Here is an 18,506-nt window from a genome sequence, read left to right on the forward strand (position 1 = left end):
CTGGATGCTTCTTACAAATTCTGCCCCATCCAGACCTCTGACACTAAGTGTATATCAGTCAACGTTGGCAAAGTTAAAATCTCCCATCACCACCATCCTGTTGCCTCTACATCTTTCCATAATCTGTTTACCTATTTGTTCTTCTACCTCACACTCACTGTTGGGAGGCCTGTAATATAGCCCCAACAATGTAACTGTACCCTTCTTATTTCTCAGCTCCACCCATAATGCCTCACTACTCAAGCCCTCCATAATATCCTTCTTTAGCACAACAGTGATATCATCCAAGACCAGCAATGAACTCCTCTCCCCATCTACTTCCCTCCCTGTCCTGTCTGAAGTGTCTATATCCTGGAACATTTACTTGCCAATCATGCCCTGCCTTCAACCAAGTCTCTGATCACAATAACATCATAATCCCAGGCACCAATCCAAGCCCTAAGTTCATTTACCCTCCTCATCTGGTCTAGTGAATAGGTGATTCCAGAGCCACAGCAACGTGACTGTTAACTGCCCTCTGAATGGCCTAGTAAGCCATTCAAATATATCAATCGTTCTAAAATCTCAGAGAAAGGAAACTGGATAGACCACCTGGAAGCAACTAGGCACCGGAAAGAACAAGAACAGCCCTGTCAACCCTGCAAAATCCTCCTTACTAAAATCTGGGGCTATTGTCGAAATTGGGAGAGCAGCCTCACAGACTCGTCAAACAACAGCCTGACATAATAATACTTATCAAACTGACAGATAACATCCCAGACACTACCACCATGGTTGGATATGTCCTGTCCCACTGACAGGACAGACTTAGCAGAGGTGATAGTGGTATACAAACAGGAGTTATCTCAGAGTCCTCAACACTGACTCTAGACCCCACGAAGTCTCATGGCTTCGTGATAAACATGGGCAAGGAAACCTCCTGCTGATTACTACATACCATCCTTCCTTTGCTGATGAATCAGTATTCCTCCATGTTGAACAATCCTTGGTGGGGGATTTCAACATCCACCACCAAGAGTGGCTCGACAGCAGCACTGCTGATCAAACTAAAGGGCACAGCCGCTGGACTGGGTCTGTGCAAGGTGGTGAGGGGACCACAAGGGGGAAAAGAAAGCCATGCTTGACCGCATACTAACCAATCTGTAGGCTGCAGATGCACCTGTTCATGACAGCATGGGAAAGAGTGACCATCGCATAGTAATTGTGGAGACCAAATTCCACCTTCACAATTGAGAATACCATCCATAATGCTGTGCGGTACAATCACCGTGTTAACTGGGACAAATTTTGGACACATCTAGCAACTAAAAACTGGGCATCATGAAGAGCTGGGGGTTATCAATAGCAAGTGATTTGTATTCCAGCACAACCTGCCACCTCATAGCCCAGGATATCCCCCACTCAATATAAGGGATCAACCATGGTTCAATGATGAGTAAAGTAGGGTGTAGCAGGAGCAGGACCAGGCATACCTAAAAATGAGATGTCAACTTGAAACAGCTAAACAGGACTACTTGCTTGCTAAATAGCAAGTGATATACAGAATGAAACAATCTCAAATACAACCAATCAGATCTAAACTCTGCAGTCTTGCCACATTCAAATCATGAATGGTGTTGGACGATTAAACAACCTGCTGGAGGAGGTAGCTCCTCAAATTTCTCCATCCTTAATAATGGAAGAGCCCAAAACAATAGTGCAAAAGGTAAGGCTAAAGCATTTGCAGCATTCGTCAGCAAGAAGTGACAAGCAAATGATCCATTGCAGCCTCCTTCAGCAGTCCATAGCATTACAAATACCAATGGTCAGCCAACTCAATTCACTCCACTTGACATCAAGAAAAGGGCTGAAGGCACTGGGTACTGCAGAGGCTATGGGTGCTGACAATATTCTGCAATAGTACTGAAGAATTGTGCTCCGGAATTTTTGGAATAGTGTACAGTTCTGCTTTCCCTGCTATAGGTAGGACATTCTTAAATTGGTGAGGGCTCAGAAAATATGTACCAGGATGTTGCCTGGACAGCAGGATTTGAGTTATAGGGAAAGGCTGGATAGGCCAGAATGTTTTTCACTGAAACATTGGAAGTTGAAGGGTGACCTCAGAGATTTTTAAAATCATGAGGAGCATAGATAAGGTGAACAGCAAAGATTTTTTTTCTAGGGTGGAAAAGCTCAAAACTAGGGGGCACATCTTTAAGATGAGAGGAGAAAGATTTAAAAGGGACCTGTGGGGTAAGTTTTTCCACAGAGTGGTTCATATGTGGAATGAACTGCCAGAGGAAGTAGAAAATGCAGGTACAGTTACAACATTTAAAAGGCATTTGGTAAGTATATGAATTGGAAAGGTTTAGAGGGATATGGGCCAAACACAAGCAAGTGGGATTGATTTAATTTTGGAAACTTGGTGGCACTGACAGGTTGGACCAAAGGGCCTGTTTCCATGCTGACAGCTATGACTTACCAGTCGCCTAGCCAATCTGTTCCAGTATAAGTACAATACTGGCATCTACTCAATATGGAAAATTGCCCAGGTATGTCTTCTACACACAAAGTCAGACAAATCCAACCCAGCCAATTACCACCCCATCAGTTTACTCTTGATCATCAGTAAAGTGATGGAAGGTGTCATCAACAGTGCTATCAAGCAGTATCTGCTCAGTGATGCCCAGTTTTGGTTCCGCCAGGCTACTTCACTCCGGACCTCATTTCAGTCTTGGTTCAAACATGGGCAAAAGAACTGAATTCCAGAGATAAGAGCGACAGCCTTTGACATCAAGACTTCATTTGACTGAGTGTGGCATCCAACAGCCCTAGCAAAACTGGAGTCAATGGGTATTACTGGCTAGTCAGTCATAGTTAGTACATTAGAAAAGGGTTGTAGTTGTAGGTCAGTCAACTCAGCTCCAGGATATCTCTGGAGTTCCTTAGAGTTGAACTACCTTTCTCTCCTTAATATTCAATGATGTTACAATCACTGAATGCCGCACTATCAACATCCTTAGGGTTACATTAACCAGAAACTCAACTGAACTCACACATAAATATGTTGGCTGCAAGAGCAGGTCAGAGGCTAGGAATGTTGTAGCACATAACTCACCTCCTGACTTCCCAAAGCCTATCCACCAGCTATAAGGCACAAGTCAGCAGTGTAATGGAATACTCCCCCTTACCTGGATGGGCGCAACTCCAACAAGACTTAAATTTGATTGAGTTTTTTGAAGAAGTGATAAAGACAACTGATGAAGTCAGTGTGGTAGACATTGTCGATATAGGCTTCAGCAAGGCATTTGACAAGGTTACGCAAGGTTAGCAAGGTCAGATCACATGGAATCCAGAGGATGCTCGCCAACTGGATACAAAATTGGCATGAAGGTAAGAGACAGAGGGTGGTGGTGAAGGGCTGTTTTCAGACTGGAGGCCTATGCCCAGTAATGTTTCATAAGGATCAATTCTGGGTCCACTGCTTGTCATTAGTATAAATGATTTGTAAGTGAATGTAGGGAAGTAAGGTTAGTAAGTTTGCAAATGACACCAAAATAGGTGGTGTAGTGGACAGCTGGGGTTATCTCAGTGTACAACAGGATCTTGATCAGATGGGATAAAAGGCTGGGGAGCGGAGGATGAAGTTTAATTTAGATAAATGTGAGGTGCTGCATTTTGATAAGGCAAATCAGGGCAGGACTTATACAATTGATGCTAGGGCCCTGGGAAGTGTTGCAAAACCAAGAGACCTTGGAGTACAGGTATATAGTTCCTTGAAAGTCTCTGACGTAGATAGGTTGGTGAGGAAGGCATTTGGTACATTTTCTTTTATTGGTCAATGCATTTTTTTTTGGAGTTGGGAGGTCATGTTTCAGCTGTGCAGGACATTGGTTTGCCCAATTCTGGAATGCAATCTAATCTCCAAGCTGTAGAAAAGATGTTGTGAAACTTGAAAAGGTTCAGAAAAGATTTAAAAGAATGTTGCCAGGGTTGGAGGGTTTGAGCTACAGGAAGAGACTGAATAGGCTGCTATTTTCCCTGGAGCGTCAGAGGCTGAGGGGTGACCTTCTAGAGGTTTATAAAGTTATGTGGGGCACAGATATGTTAAATAGCCAAGGTATTTTCTCCAGGCGAGTCCAAAACTAGAGGGCATAGTTTTAAACTGAGATAGGAAAGATATAAAAACAGGGTCCTGAAGGTCAACGTTTTCCATGCAAAAGGTGGTACATGTATGGAATGAGCTGCCAGAGGGGGTGGATGTTGGTACAATAACATTTGAAAGGCATCTGGATGGGTACTCACATAGGAAGGTTTGAGGGAGTTTCAGGCCAAATGCTGGCAAATGGGATTAGGTCAGTTTAGGATAGCTGGTCGACATGGACAAGTTGGACTGAAGAGTTTGTTTCTGTGCTATACATCTATATGATTGTACGAGATGGGCCAATTGAACAAAGAGTGGTAGATATGAATTTAATTTAGAAAATGTGAGGTGTTGCACTTTGGTCAGGCAAATCAGGGCAGGACATATACAGTTAATAGTAGGACTCTGGGGAATGTTATTAAACAGAGACTTAGGTGTGCAGATGCATAAATGCTGACAAGTGGGACAAAATCAATTTGTATGGAATCAATTCGATGGAACACCATCGAAAGCAAAACAACCCTCTTGCTTAGCACCACATCCACAAATATTTACTCTCTCCATCCATGCAGTAGAAGCTGTGTACTCTCTAGAAGATGCACTGCAGAAATTCACCTAACTCCTCAGCACAAAGAAGGACCTCCTTAGAAGGACAAAGGCAACAATTCCTACATTCCTGTATTGACCAAAAAAAAATCAAAACTCATCCCAAGTACCATCTGCTCAAATCCAGTTAACACAATTATTTTCCCAAAAGGTTACTCTTAATCATCAGCACCAATGATGGAAAGATATTACTGACAGTGGTGGAAGATGACTTACTCAACAATAAGCTGCCCACCAATGTTTAGTTGGGATTCTGCTCCAGACATTAGTCTTGGCCAAAACATTTGGAAAAAGAACTGAATTTCAGGTGCAAGGCAAGTGGTTGTCAAATACTGCCTTTATCTCCAGGACAGAGTGTGGCATGAATGAGGTGCTGCAAAATTGAACTCAATGGCATTCCAGGGAACACACACTCCACATGCTGGAGTCATACCTAGCCTACAGAAGAATTTTTTTTTGGGGGGGGGGGGGGGAAAATCAGTCATCCCTAAATATTTTCTGCAGTTTCATCACCAACATTCCTCAATTAAAACAGGTCAGAAATTGGAAGTTCTCTGATCAGCACCCTTTGCTATTTCTCAGATATAGTCACAGCCATGCCTTCATACAGGCAAACCTGGGTAAATTCAGGCATAAATGGAAAATAATACTAATGTCACAAATGCTAGACAATTATGACTTCCAAACAGAATCTAACCATCTCAAGGTTTAATGGCACTGCCATTTCTAAATTCCTACCATCAACATTTTAATAACCAGACACTGATTATGAGAACAGGTCAGAGGCTGGGAATTCTACAAGTATCTCAAATCTTGACAGCCCAAAGTCCTTCCACGAACAAGGGATTAGTGAAGAGTGTGATGGAAATCTCTCATTTTTCCCAGTCAAGTGCAACTCCAAAACAGTTAAGAAGCTCAACACAATCTAGGACAAAGTACACCCTTTGACCAGCCCTCTAACCAACTTATTAAACATTCACTTTCCCCATCACTGATGCACAGTGACAAAGTGCTACAATTAGAATGTGTACAACAATTACAAGCCCTTCAACTTTCAAACACGAAACCTCTACCACCTGGGAGGATAAATGTAACTGATGCACAGAACACCAACTACAAGTCCCTTCTTGTGCCACACATCATTCTGACACAGAATGGTTACATGTCTATCACCATCAGGTTAAAAATCCTGGAACTGGCTCTGTCATCATCACAGATGAATCTATACCATATGAACTGTAGCAGCTCCAGAGAGAGAAGGTGATGTTAGAAAGCTATTTGTTTTAACAGAAGTCCAGTGTGTAGTGGCATAAGTGGGGATTAGCACTGGAAGCTTTATTGTTTTGATATTCAAAAATGCTGCAGATGAGAACACGCATGAAAGTTGACAGGGGGTGAGGTGATAAGTTAGTTTATGGATGGAACAAAGATTGTTTAGGTAATTGACTGTGAGGAGGAAGTTGTTAGGGGTCACAGGTTATAAATGGACTGGTCAGATGAGTCGGTCAATGGCAGATGGAACTTAACACTAGTAAATGTAAGGTGATTTACTTTGAAAGAAAAAACAAGACACGGGGGTACCCAATGAATGACAGGATACTGGGAAGCCCAGAACAGAGGGATCTTTGGGTGCTTGCCCACTGAAGGTGGCAGGACCAGTTAAGAGGGTAGTTAAGAAGGCATATAGGATGCTTGCCTTTATCAGTCATGGCAATGATTATAAGCACAGGGAGATCATGTTGGAGCTGTATAAAAGTTTGGTTAGACCACAACTAGAGCATCATATGCAGTTCAAGTCACTACACAATAGGAAGGATGTGATTACAGTGGAGGGTGCGGAGAAGATTCACTAGGATGTTGCCAAGGTTGAAGTATTTCAGCTATGCAGAAAAGCTGAATAATGTGAAGTTGTTTTCTTTTGAACACAAAGTAAAATGGAATCTAATAGTGGTGTATAAGGTTATGAAGGGCATGAACATGGTGACTAAAAGCAGCTGTTCGCATTAGTTGAAAAGTCAATAACAAGGGGACATAATTTTAAGATGAAAGACAAGAGGGAATTTGAGGAAAATAATTTTTATACAGAGGACTGAGGGAGTCAATAATATATAAAATTATTTTACTACTGACGAACTGAGTGCAGCACTAATTTTAATGTAGCAATGCCATACTTGTGTACCTATGTTAAAAAGTACTTGCAAAATCTATTCACAGTAGGTACGGACTGAGCATCTTTGAATTGCACATAAAATTCTTTCAGAAAACTACTTTTGAACAATGAAAGGTTATACAGTTAGCATTAGTATTCCAAGAAGATAAAACAATTGATCAATGTTTTATGCCTGATGAACAAGTGCAATCTTCAGAAAGATGACCTGTCAGCTGGAGTCTAACCATATGCAGACAACTAATATTTGACCAACTCAGTGACTAAGGCAATTTAAAATCATAACATTATACATTTTATCCAGCCATTTAGCTTAATGTTATCACAGATCCTACATTCCTTTTTCTGTCAAAAACAAAAGTGGATATGATAGAGCAAATGTAAATCTGAAATCAAAAACATGCTAACACAGCAAAATAACCAAATGTCAATTGTGGAAACCAGATATCATCGAACCAAACGATATCATCCGATACCAATACAGTTCTAAACAAAGAAAAGTACAAGAATAAACCTTAGCAATAACATGAAACAAAATTGTACATCTCAATTCCATCCAACACGAACTCAGCCGCACAAAACGTACCCCTGAACATCAATGTGGAGGTAGGTGTCTCGCACGGTGGTGGAAGAATGTTACACGCCTACAAGCCTAGCAACAACCTGAATGCTCAAGGTATCATCCAGACCTCCCAAAATCCGGCATTTGAAGCGCTTCACATCAACCACGCCATTGCCACGACACTGATAAATGGCAGATTCGACATTTATAGCTTTTTTTAAAAAAAAATCACTGATAGTAAATCCCGCAACCACTCCCTGGACTTTCCCGAAACCGCCTCTGGCGCCTGTCCATCACCCGGTCCCGTGTCCATCACCATGAAACTCCCCGGACTCTCCTCTCCCGTCGGCGGCCAATCAACCAAGGAGAGAAGGTATAAACAGATTAGGAGAGATAAGCTTGGGAGCGACTCTTACCTCTTCGCTCTTCAAAACCTCCTTAAACTCTCGTTTAATTCGCTGCACTGCGATATTGGCCATTTCGCGACGCGCTGCTCGGCCTCGGCTCAGCCTTCCTTACAACATCAGATTATCAGCACGGCCAAAATGGCGGCGCTTCCGCGCAGGCGCACTCCAATCGCTCTGGCGGGCGAATGGGGTCGGCGAAAAGCGCGAGCGGGTGGTGGTGACGGGCTCGCGGCTCAGCCGCTGACTGGCGAACGTTGGAACGGTGTGGACCTGCTCGGCTGTAATCTTCATTGAGTACACTGAGGCTGTCAGTACTACTGCCCCGTGTACACCTGGACAGGGCCAAACCTTACCCCTCACACGCGTCAAATGACATCCCCTGCAAGTCTACTTGTCATAATACTCACCCACTTATACTCACCCGACCTGTTGGCGTATTATTGCGGCTCACTGAGGAGGATGTGTTACGTCTCTTGTGAGGGGGCCATATACATTAACTAACGTCCATCTTTGCAAACCGCGCCCCCCCCCCCATCTGAACTCCCGGCCTCACTCTTGTCTCAAGGCGTTTGGGAAAAGAAAGTAGTTTGTTCATGACGATTTTCTGCTGGGAAGTAACATCCTTTCATGTCCCATATATTCTGGATTGTAAACTCAGTTTAATTGGTATAAGAATTCTTCATGTGTGGATTTTTGCATTTTGAAAAATTAAGAGAAATATATCAACGTTTATATTGACATTGTTCAAAAAGGATTATTTCACCAGAACTGGAAATTGACCAATATCGTAGCAGGGAGGTTTGCTAGTTCTATTAAGGGAGACTATGAACTATTACAGAGGGGGCTAAGTAACGTAAATAGAAAGATGTGTGAGGATGGTTATGAATCTGAAAAGAGCAAGCTAATTAGAAAAGATAGACAAGAGCAAACTGAAGAAAGAAGTAGGTCTGAAGTATTAAACTGCATTTATTTCAATACAAGAGGTCTTGCAAGAGCTCAGCATGTTTGGGAACATGGGATCAAGACGTCATAGCTATTAGAGAAAATTGGCTGAGGGATGGACAGGACTGGAGGCTCAATGTACCAGGTTTTAGATGTTGTAAGAAGGATAGAATGGGAGGCAAGAGAGGAGGAGGGATGGTGTTTTTGATTAAGGAAAACATTACTGCTGTATCTAGAGAAGATATTTCTGAAAAATCGTCCAATGAAAGTATATGGGTCGAAATTAGAAATAAAAAAAAGTGATCATGGAGAGGGATCTCAGATGTAAGAATAATGAGGTTGTAATAGTAGGGGATTTTAATTTTACAAACATTGACTGGACTACCATAGTTTCATGGTAAAAACAATGACTGCAGATGCTGGAAACCAGATTCTGGATCAGTGGTGCTGGAAGAGCACAGCAATTCAGGCAGCATCCGAGGACAGGCAAAATCGACGTTTCGGGCAAAAGCCTGATGAAGGGCTTTTGCCCGAAACGTCGATTTTGCCTGTCCTCGGATGCTGCCTGAATTGCTGTGCTCTTCCAGCACCACTGATCCAGAAATAGGAGGTATAGTTACCAAGTTTGCAGATGACACCAAAATTAAAGGTGTAGTGGACAGCAAAGAAGGTTACCTCAGAGTACAATGGGATGTTGATCAGATGGAGTTTAGATAAATGTGAGATACTGCATTTTGGAAAAACAAATCAGGACAGGACTTATACACTTAATGGTAAGGTCCTGGGGAGTGTTGCTGAACAAAGAGAGTAGAGTCGCAGGTAGATGAAGGAGGATCGTAGGATAGTGAAGAAGGCATTTAGTGTGCTTTCCTTTATTGGTCAGAGCATTGAGTACAGGCATTGTGAGGTCATGTTGCGGCTGTACAGGACATTGGTTAAGCCAGTTTTGGAATATTGTATGCAATTCTAGTCTCCCTCCTTATCGGAAGGATGTTGTGAAACGTGAAAGGGTTCAGAAAGGATTGACAAGGATGTTGCCAGAGTTGGAGGATTTGAGTTATTTTTGAGAGGCTTTTTAGGCAAAGGCTGTTTTTCCTGGAATGTCGGAGGCTGAGGAGTGACCTTATAGAGGCTTATAGAATCATGAGGGGCATGGATATGGCAAATAGACAAGCTGTTTTCCCTGAGTTGGGGGTGTCTAGAACTAGATGGCATAGGTTTAGGGTGAGAGGGGAAAGACTTAAAAGGGGCCTAAGGGGCAACTTTTTCACGCAAAAGGTGGTCCATCTATGGAATGAGCTGCCAGAGGACCTGGTAGAGACTATTATGATTGCAATATTTAAAAGGCATCTGGATGGGTACTTGAATAGGAAGGGTTTCGAGGGATATGGGCCAAGTGCTGGCAAATGGGACTGAATTAACTTAGGATAGCTGGTCAGCATGGATGAGTTGTCGTTGAAGGGTCTGTTTCCATGCTATACATGTCTATGACTCTCTGACTGAATTCAGAGAATTCAGGGTATCCATGACCACCATCACACTTGACAGCAAATTCCAGATACCCACCGCCATCGGAATGAAAAAGTCATTTGTCATGTCCTCTTTAATCCTACCAATCATTTTAATATTATGTCCCTGATAACTGACTTCCCCCCCATCGGAAACCAGACTTTTCCACCAAGTGCGTTATTATTTTGTACCCCTCACTCATCCCTCAGCCTGCTCTGTTCTCAGGAAAATAACTCCAGCTTTCTAATCTTTAATCATTACTGCAATTTTCAGATCTGGCAACATTCTTCCTTTCTGTAATGTGGTGACCAAAACAGTTCATATTTAGGTGCAACATTACATCCTTGCTCTTATATTCAATAACTTGTCCAGTGAAGGAAAGCATTCCATATACCTCCATTATCATATATCTAACTGCCCTGCTACCTTATGGGAACTATAGACATGCTTTCCAAGATCTCTCACTTCCACTTCAATATCCTCCTATTTATCATGTATTCCCCTGCTCTATTTGTCCTCCCCAAACGCATAATCTTGTATGGATTGAATTCTATTGACCATTTTTCCACCCACAAACCAAGCATTGATATCATCCTAAAGTTGACAGTCATTTTTCATTTTCAACTACATAGCCAGCAAGGGACCCAATACAAAGCTGGAAACAGCTTCCCATTCTCAAAAATATCCATCAACCATTAGCATTTGTTTCCTGTTACTGAGCCAAGTTTGAATCCAGTTCACCACATAATCCTTTATCCAATGGGCTTTAATTCTTCGGATCAGTCTGCCATATGGGATCTTGTCAAATGCCTTACTAAATTCATGTCAACAACATCCTTTTTTGGGGGGGGGGGGGTGTGTGGAGAGGGGTCCCTGGGTCCTGGGTAGTGGTAATGTCATTGGACTAGCAATCCAGAACCCCAGGCTAACATTTTTGAGTGGCAATGGCATGGAGATAATGTCTTTGGACCATAAATGCAGAATGACAGAGTAATCCTTTCGTCATTTGTGTTCGAATCCTGTCTGTGATGATGCTGCTCCTTTAACAAGGTTATGTTCTCCTTGGGTTTTTTTCAGGAGATAAAAACACAGGTTCTGAAAAGTTTGGGCTTGGATGGGCCAATTTGATTATAGTTAACAGATACTGCCTCAGGCAAAAGGCTTCCACGTTTTAAAACAACACTTGTACAATGAAAGGGGAGTGGCCAGTTATCCCAGCTCTGCTTTTTTCTGGTTTGATTTAGTTTTTTAGCAGTGTGGATATTCACTGAAAGCAGTCAGGCAATTGTAAAAGCTGCTGGACCCAAAGAAATAGGTCCAGGCTGATCCTCCTTTCTCCTGTAAGACCTACGTTTGATTCTACGTTTTGTGCCAAGGGCTGTTCATGGGGATTGTTGCAAGTATTTGGAACAACATCTTTAAGTTGGGATGATCTGTTGGGATTTCGGATAGGTTAAGTTATTCAATACTCTGTTCTCTTTTGTTTGAAACCAGTAATGAACTAAGATGGAACAATGGCCATTTGACCCACACCTGAGCTGGAAAGACTGAAAAGATCATTAACAGTATGAGCAACATCACTAACCAGTGAGATAATATCAAAAGTATCACCAAAAAGTGGTGCAATATCAACAAGTAATAATATTAGCAACATCAAGCATGAAAAAAATTGGAGACGTCAAATGTATGTCCTTTACAGTCGGAAATAAGGAATTGAAAATGGGGAATGAAAAATACCTGACCAACTAAGTACACATTTTGGTTCCATGTTCACAAAGGAGGACACAAATAACATACTAGAAATGTTGGGGAACAGAGGGTTTGGTGAGAGGGAGGAACTGAAGGATATTAATTAATAGGGGCATGATATTAGTGAAATTGATGGCACTGAAGTCTGATAAATCCTCAGGGCCTGATCATCTATATCCCAGGTACTTAAGAAAGTAATTTGAGAAATACTGAATACATTGGCACTCATCTTCCAAGATTCTATAGACTCTGGAAAGTTCCTACAAATTGAGGGTAGATAATGTAACTTCTATTTAAAACAGGAGGGAGAGAGAAGACAGGGAATAATAAACCAGTCAGCTGAACATCAGGAGGGGAAAATTCTAGAGTCAATTATAAAAGCTTTAATTGCACTTGGAAAACAGTGGCAAGATCAGACACAGTCAGCATGGTTTTACAAAACCATGCTTGACAAATCTATGGGAATTCTTTGAGGATATGACTCAGAGTTGATGAGGGGGAGCCAGTGGAGGTGGTTCATTTGGACTTTCAGAAGGCTTTTGACAAAGTCTTATATAAGCAATTAATGTGTAAAATTAAAGTATATGGGTTTGGAGGTAGCACATTGAGATGGATAGAAAACTGATTTGCAGATGGAAACAAATACTAAGAACAAATTGGTCTTTTTCTGAGTGGCAGGCAGCGGCTAGTGGGTACCACAGGGATCCGTGCTAGGACCACAGCTATTCAAAATATATACAATAATTTGAATGAGGAACTAAATGTAATATCTACAAGTTTGCAAATAACACAAAAGATAAGCTGAGAGGAGGGTACAGAAATTCTTCAATGATTTGGACAAGATGAGTGAATGGGCAAATGTGTGGTAGACACAGTCCAATTTGGTTAAATGTGAGGCTATCTACCTTGGGAGCAAAATCAGGATGGAGGATTATCTGAATTGAAAAAAGGAAATATACAATGAAACTTAGGTGTCCTCATACATTGGTCACTGAAGGTAAGCATGCAGGTGCAGAAAATGGCCAAGAAGGCAAGTGGTATGTTGGCCATCATTGTGAGAGCATACAAGTAGAGGAGCAGGAATATCTTGCTACAATTATAGAGTCTTGGCGAGACCACATCTGGAGAATTGTCAGTTTTCATCTCAGGTAGGGTGTTCTTACAATGGAGGTGGTGCAGCAAATGTTTACCAGACTGATTCCTGGGATGGCAGGGTGAGAAGAAATTGAATTGGTAGGATTATATTCACTGGAGTTCAGAACAATTAAGGGGGCTGATCTCATAGAAACCTACAAGATCTAGACAGGGTAAATGCAGGAGGACATTCCTGGTGGTGGGGGAGTCCAGATCAGGGGCCAGAGTCTAAAGATAAACCATTTAGAACTGAGATGAGGAGAAATTTCTTCACCCAGAAAATGGTGAGCCTGTGGAATTCGCTACCACTGAAAGCGGTCAAGATCAAAACATTTACGATTTCAAAAAGGAGTTGGATGTAGCACTTGGGGCTAAAAGGATCAAAAGATCTGGAAGAAAAGTGGGAACAGGGTATTGAGTTCAATGGTCATCCATGGGTCATATGAATGGCAGGGCAGACTCGATGGCTTATTGGCCAACTCCCACTCCTAGTTTCTATGTTTCTCCGACTCCTTAAAGGAGCAACAGGCAAAGTAATGCTTATGTTAACACACCACTGGGAGAAATGAATGTCAAATTTGCAAAATTTAGCATAACATCCAACCACCTAAGTGATACTGTGAATAATGTAAGGAAGGAAACAGAAACAAACTAAAAAAGACTGTTAATATGTTCTAGAACAACATGAGGACTGCAGATGCTGGAGATCAGAGTCAAGAGTGTGGTGCTAGAAAAGCACAGCAGGTCAGGCAGCATTGGAGGAGCAGAAGAATTGACATTTTGGGCATAAGCCCTTCATCAGGTTTATGCCTGAAATGTCGATTCTGTTGCTTCTCAGAACCAGGGAGACTTGAACTGAGTTTATTTAACCTGCTGAATTTTCCAGCACCACACTCTGTTAATATGTTCTGTGTATTCACAATAGTGTTAAAAAAGTTAATGATTGGAACAATTATATTGATTTAGAGGCAACTTTTTTTTAATGGAGGATGTTCATATTATTCAAAAAGAACAAGGAACTAATTGCGTGAATCTATATCCTGAGATGGCATTGCAGTCAGGTGTCAAGTAACAATAATCCAGATTTTACAGGAATAGCAATCACAGTCAGATTCCACTCCCATTACATTTCCATTGGCAGTAAGCTCTGCCTTTCGAACCGGAAATCCCAATCCCAGCTTCTTGAGAAATGGGAATTGTATGTGAATCAAACAGTTCTCCCAAAAATGCAGGACATTAAGGGAAAGTTAAATAACAACCTCTTTTTCAGCATCACTCTGCCATGTCATAGAGTCATAGAGATATACAGCACAGAAACAGACCCTTTCGTCCAACTCATCCATACTGACCAGCTACCCCAACGCGCTGAAATTTAAATGTTGGCTGAAATTTAATTGTTCATGAAATCGTCCAAAGTGATTAGTTCACTTTTGTTAAGAACCAATTTATTTCCAACAAGGGCGTCGTTGTCTTATGGCAGGCCGTTTAATATCAAAAACTGTAGACGGTGTAATGAAGTTTCGGAGACGGTAGCGCATATTTCAGGATGGTGCCCTTATATGAAAAGTATGCGGATTAAGAGGCACAATAAAATCTTAGATGAGTTAGTTGGGTTTGTGAAGAAGTTTGGATGGACAATCTTTGTTGAGCCACGGATCAAGGATAAGTCTGGGAAGCTCTGGATACCAGATCTTATTTTGAAAAAGGAAATGCAGACCGTGGTGGTTGATGTTACAGTAAGGTCGGATTTTCAGATTAACTCTCTCGAGGACGCTTGGGAGGAGAAGATAAAAAAGTATAACCATCTGGACAAGGAGATAAGGGTCCTCACTGGAGGTGGAACCCTATCTTTTTACGGGTTTGTTATGGCAGTTGACTAAGGATTTAGGAAGCCAGGTAGGTACGGTTAGGGAGATGGTGGTGTCAGGACCTGCAGTGGTTGGGGTAGTGGGGATGGGTGATATCTGGACTGCCAGTGACAGCGTTGGGTTCTGGGGCCAGCAGCAGCTAAGGAGAGTGTTGAGGCCAGTGGGAATCCAAACCAGCAGCAGAGGTTGGGGGAAGTATTTGGGGTCCTGGAGGGGACCCTTCCTAAGATAACTATGCGTGTACCTACATCCCAAGGACTTCAGCATTTTACAAAAAGGCAGCTCACTACCACACTCTCCAGTACAATTGTGGATGAGCAATAAATTATGACCCCGCAAGAGTCAACCACATAACCTGAACGAATCAAAAATTCTCTCTCTGGCTGTGTTACATGGAAAATGTACCTTGATCTCAAAAGACAACAGGAGAGATTCCACCTTTATTGCTGAAGATCTATGTGCAACATCAATTAATAGAATACTAAAGTTCTTGCAGGATGTTCCATACCTTGTGTAAAGAACATATATATCAGAACTCAACTCTGCTGGGTCACAGTCTTTAATTTGGAGGATTTCCACATTCCAAAGGTGGTATTTTATGGTCAGAAAGCATAATCACCTGCACCCGAGGATATCCCAAATTCATAAGGTAATTCTTCTGTAACACAATGGTTGCATTCTTGCGCAACCCCGAATTATAGAAAAATTGTGCTTTAGAAACAGCGCTTAAAGTGTTGGCAATGCAATCGCGTTATAGCCAACAGACGTTTTAAAAGTTTGCTCTTTAGAAAGTGTCCCCAATTAGGGGTCAATCGTGTTACAGCGAACTCACGTTAACAAAACACGCGTTACAGCAGAACGATCTGTATATATTGACATTCTGAAACCAAATCACAAAGCCTTTAGGTTGGATACACTACGTGGGGAGAAAAAGCCTGGACTGATTCAAATGGAGAAATCTCTGTCATCAAGCAACCTCAGATTTGAGGATAACAGAATCAGAGCTCTATGGGACAGGTGAGTATGCAACAAAATCAGTGCCTTCATTCATTATTCCAACTGTACCTTAAATGTCACATTTGCGATATCACATGAGAGAACAATTGATCTCCCTTCTGAATACTCATTTGTCAAAGTGACTGGAGAATCCATCATCGCTAATATAATAAAACTTCTCAAGGTAATAAAACATCAAAGAATTTTAGAGGACTGTTACAAGGCAAAATTAGACAGATAAAGTAACATTAAGGAATGCCAATGCTTTTCAGGGCAGTAAATTCTCTATCTGATATATTGTGACACCTGGATTTAGGAACTCCGGCAATCAGGTCCAAAATTGGGGATGATGGGACAAAACCAACTTTGGTAGTTAGCAAGGCTGGCTACATCCCACCCAAGAAGTGATAGTCAGTCAGAGGACCAGCAGCCTGAACAGAGCCCTTAGAATCAATGGCCACTGCTGGGGCTGCATCTGGAGTAAGAGTACATATCAATTAATATGCATACCACAACAAACAAACTGGGGTCTGGAGGCAACTGGGCCTGTCAAGTTGAGCCCACAAAAGTTTGGAGTTATTGGGTGGTCTTGGTAATGGGGTGAAAATATAGAGGTAGACTTGCACATTGGAAAGTCAAAGACAAGTGGATAAGGAGGACTACTTGGCCTGGAGACCACCAGGTTTTACTTGGCAGGTAACTCCATTCAGTGAAGTACCCCCTATTTTAAGTGAAACAGTGGAGGTGGGATGAAACCATTAATTAACTAATTCAGTGACTTAATTGGTCTCAGGGTAAAAGGACAATCTGCCACCATCCCTACTATTGGAAAATTACTATCATGCAGCACTGGCTGGAGAAACGTTTTTTTGCATATTCTGTCTCAACAATGCCAAACAATGTAGCATCCTCTATCAACAACCAGCATCTACGATGTTCTCTGTAGCTTTCTGATGACTAACATTTAAACCCATCAGAATAGAGGATGCCACTTCTTCAGAGCGGAATATATTTCCAATAATTTATTTTGCAAATTGTAGATAGAAGTTTGAATTTTAGTGTTTTAAATATTTTAAAATCTTTAACCATTTCCAATGGTCTAATACCTGGGAATTTCTCGGTTCCTCTTTCTGTGTCCTTTCCTCTGCCTGTCGTTTTTGAGAAGAATGATGGCCAAAATTCCATATAGTTTTTCCCAAAGTTTTATAGTGTCTGTAACATGTATGTATTCGTCCATGCAGTCTATGCACCACTATTTATCCTTGTTATCTGGTCATTCTTTCAATGTTTGGGTAGACAACTGCATTTTATTGATACAAATGAGTTAAAAATCATGTCCGAAAAATAAATGTCTGCATCTTTTTTCATTACTAATGTACAGAAAATGTTCTATTGACAAGTCATTGACCTGAAATGTTCTCTCCTTTTCATTTCCCACCAATACTACTGGAATGTATTTCCAGCATTTTCTGTTTTTATTTTAGATTTCCAGCATATATCACATTCTCATTTTTGTACCAAAAATAATATTTTTCTGTTAATCTTGAATTCCGGCTAATACAGTACATTGAAACAAACAAAAAGAATGCTGGATCTAGGAACACTTGTGTTAAAAGTCAAGTTAAAAGTAAATCATGAAGTTTCTATCTCCACAAGTGAGTTTCTCCAGCATTCTCTGTTATTTGTTTCAGATTTCCAACATCTGCTGTATTTTGCTTTGATTATTAATAACACATTATTTTCATTTTCTTCAGCTTTGAAAAAAGGATAGATGTTGATTTCTCAAACATAGTGTTTCATATTAATTTCAGTGGTGACAAGATGTTGGTGAAAAAAAAAATCAGTGATTAAACATCCTGAAGTTTCCAAACTGGAAGTAAGATGATAACTAGGAAGAAGACCATCTCAGAGTGAATACATGACAAATATTGCGACTTTTTTATAATACAATTTGGTTCCCCAAATACTCAAAATTAAAATCATTGTGGAACCCTATCACTAAACATTTTTAATAATATCTTGCAAACATATTTTGTATTTTTAGTACTTTTTATTTAAAGCAGCCAATGTTTATTCTGTCCACTTGATATGTTTGTGTCAATGTCCTTGAATTTAATCTCCTTCCTAAGAACATCCTGAATTTATCATACATTTTTGGAACAATCTGAGTCATTACCTCTTATTTCTATATATAGGTTTTTGAATATCGTCCTTACTATCTACTGGCTGAAGGAAAAAATGTTCGTGAAGTGAGACAATGTTTTATCATATTCATAAAACACAAATCATGGTAATTGTTGCAGAGCTTTAAACCATTTCTCGATTTATATAGCAAACGCTTGAGTCTTGTGTTGTCCATCAGAATTCAGACATTTTATTTCAGAATGTTGGAAGAATAATACAAAAAGAAAGAAATTAATTCATTGTATGTTGGCTTCTTCTA

At 41.0% G+C, this 18,506-nt stretch overlaps 1 protein-coding gene and 1 long non-coding RNA gene across 2 annotated transcripts in view; one reads left to right on the forward strand and one right to left on the reverse strand.

Moving 5' to 3' along the window:
- ube2kb (ubiquitin-conjugating enzyme E2Kb (UBC1 homolog, yeast)) overlaps positions 1-8,207 on the reverse strand; it is a 91,412-nt gene extending 83,205 nt beyond the window's left edge. Inside the window, exon 1 of the mRNA XM_043692758.1 lies at positions 7,875-8,207. Within this exon, the coding sequence (XP_043548693.1) occupies positions 7,875-7,937 (63 nt within the window). The 5' untranslated portion in view covers positions 7,938-8,207. The remainder of the gene's footprint in view (positions 1-7,874) is intronic.
- Positions 7,488-18,133, forward strand: LOC122551152. Its single transcript, XR_006312036.1, has 3 exons — positions 7,488-7,831; positions 15,967-16,084; positions 17,875-18,133. It is a non-coding gene; the product is annotated as an uncharacterized LOC122551152 (long non-coding RNA).
- Positions 18,134-18,506: the final 373 nt, after the last annotated feature.

This window comes from Chiloscyllium plagiosum, chromosome 1, assembly GCF_004010195.1.
Source record: "Chiloscyllium plagiosum isolate BGI_BamShark_2017 chromosome 1, ASM401019v2, whole genome shotgun sequence".
NCBI lineage: Eukaryota > Metazoa > Chordata > Chondrichthyes > Orectolobiformes > Hemiscylliidae > Chiloscyllium > Chiloscyllium plagiosum.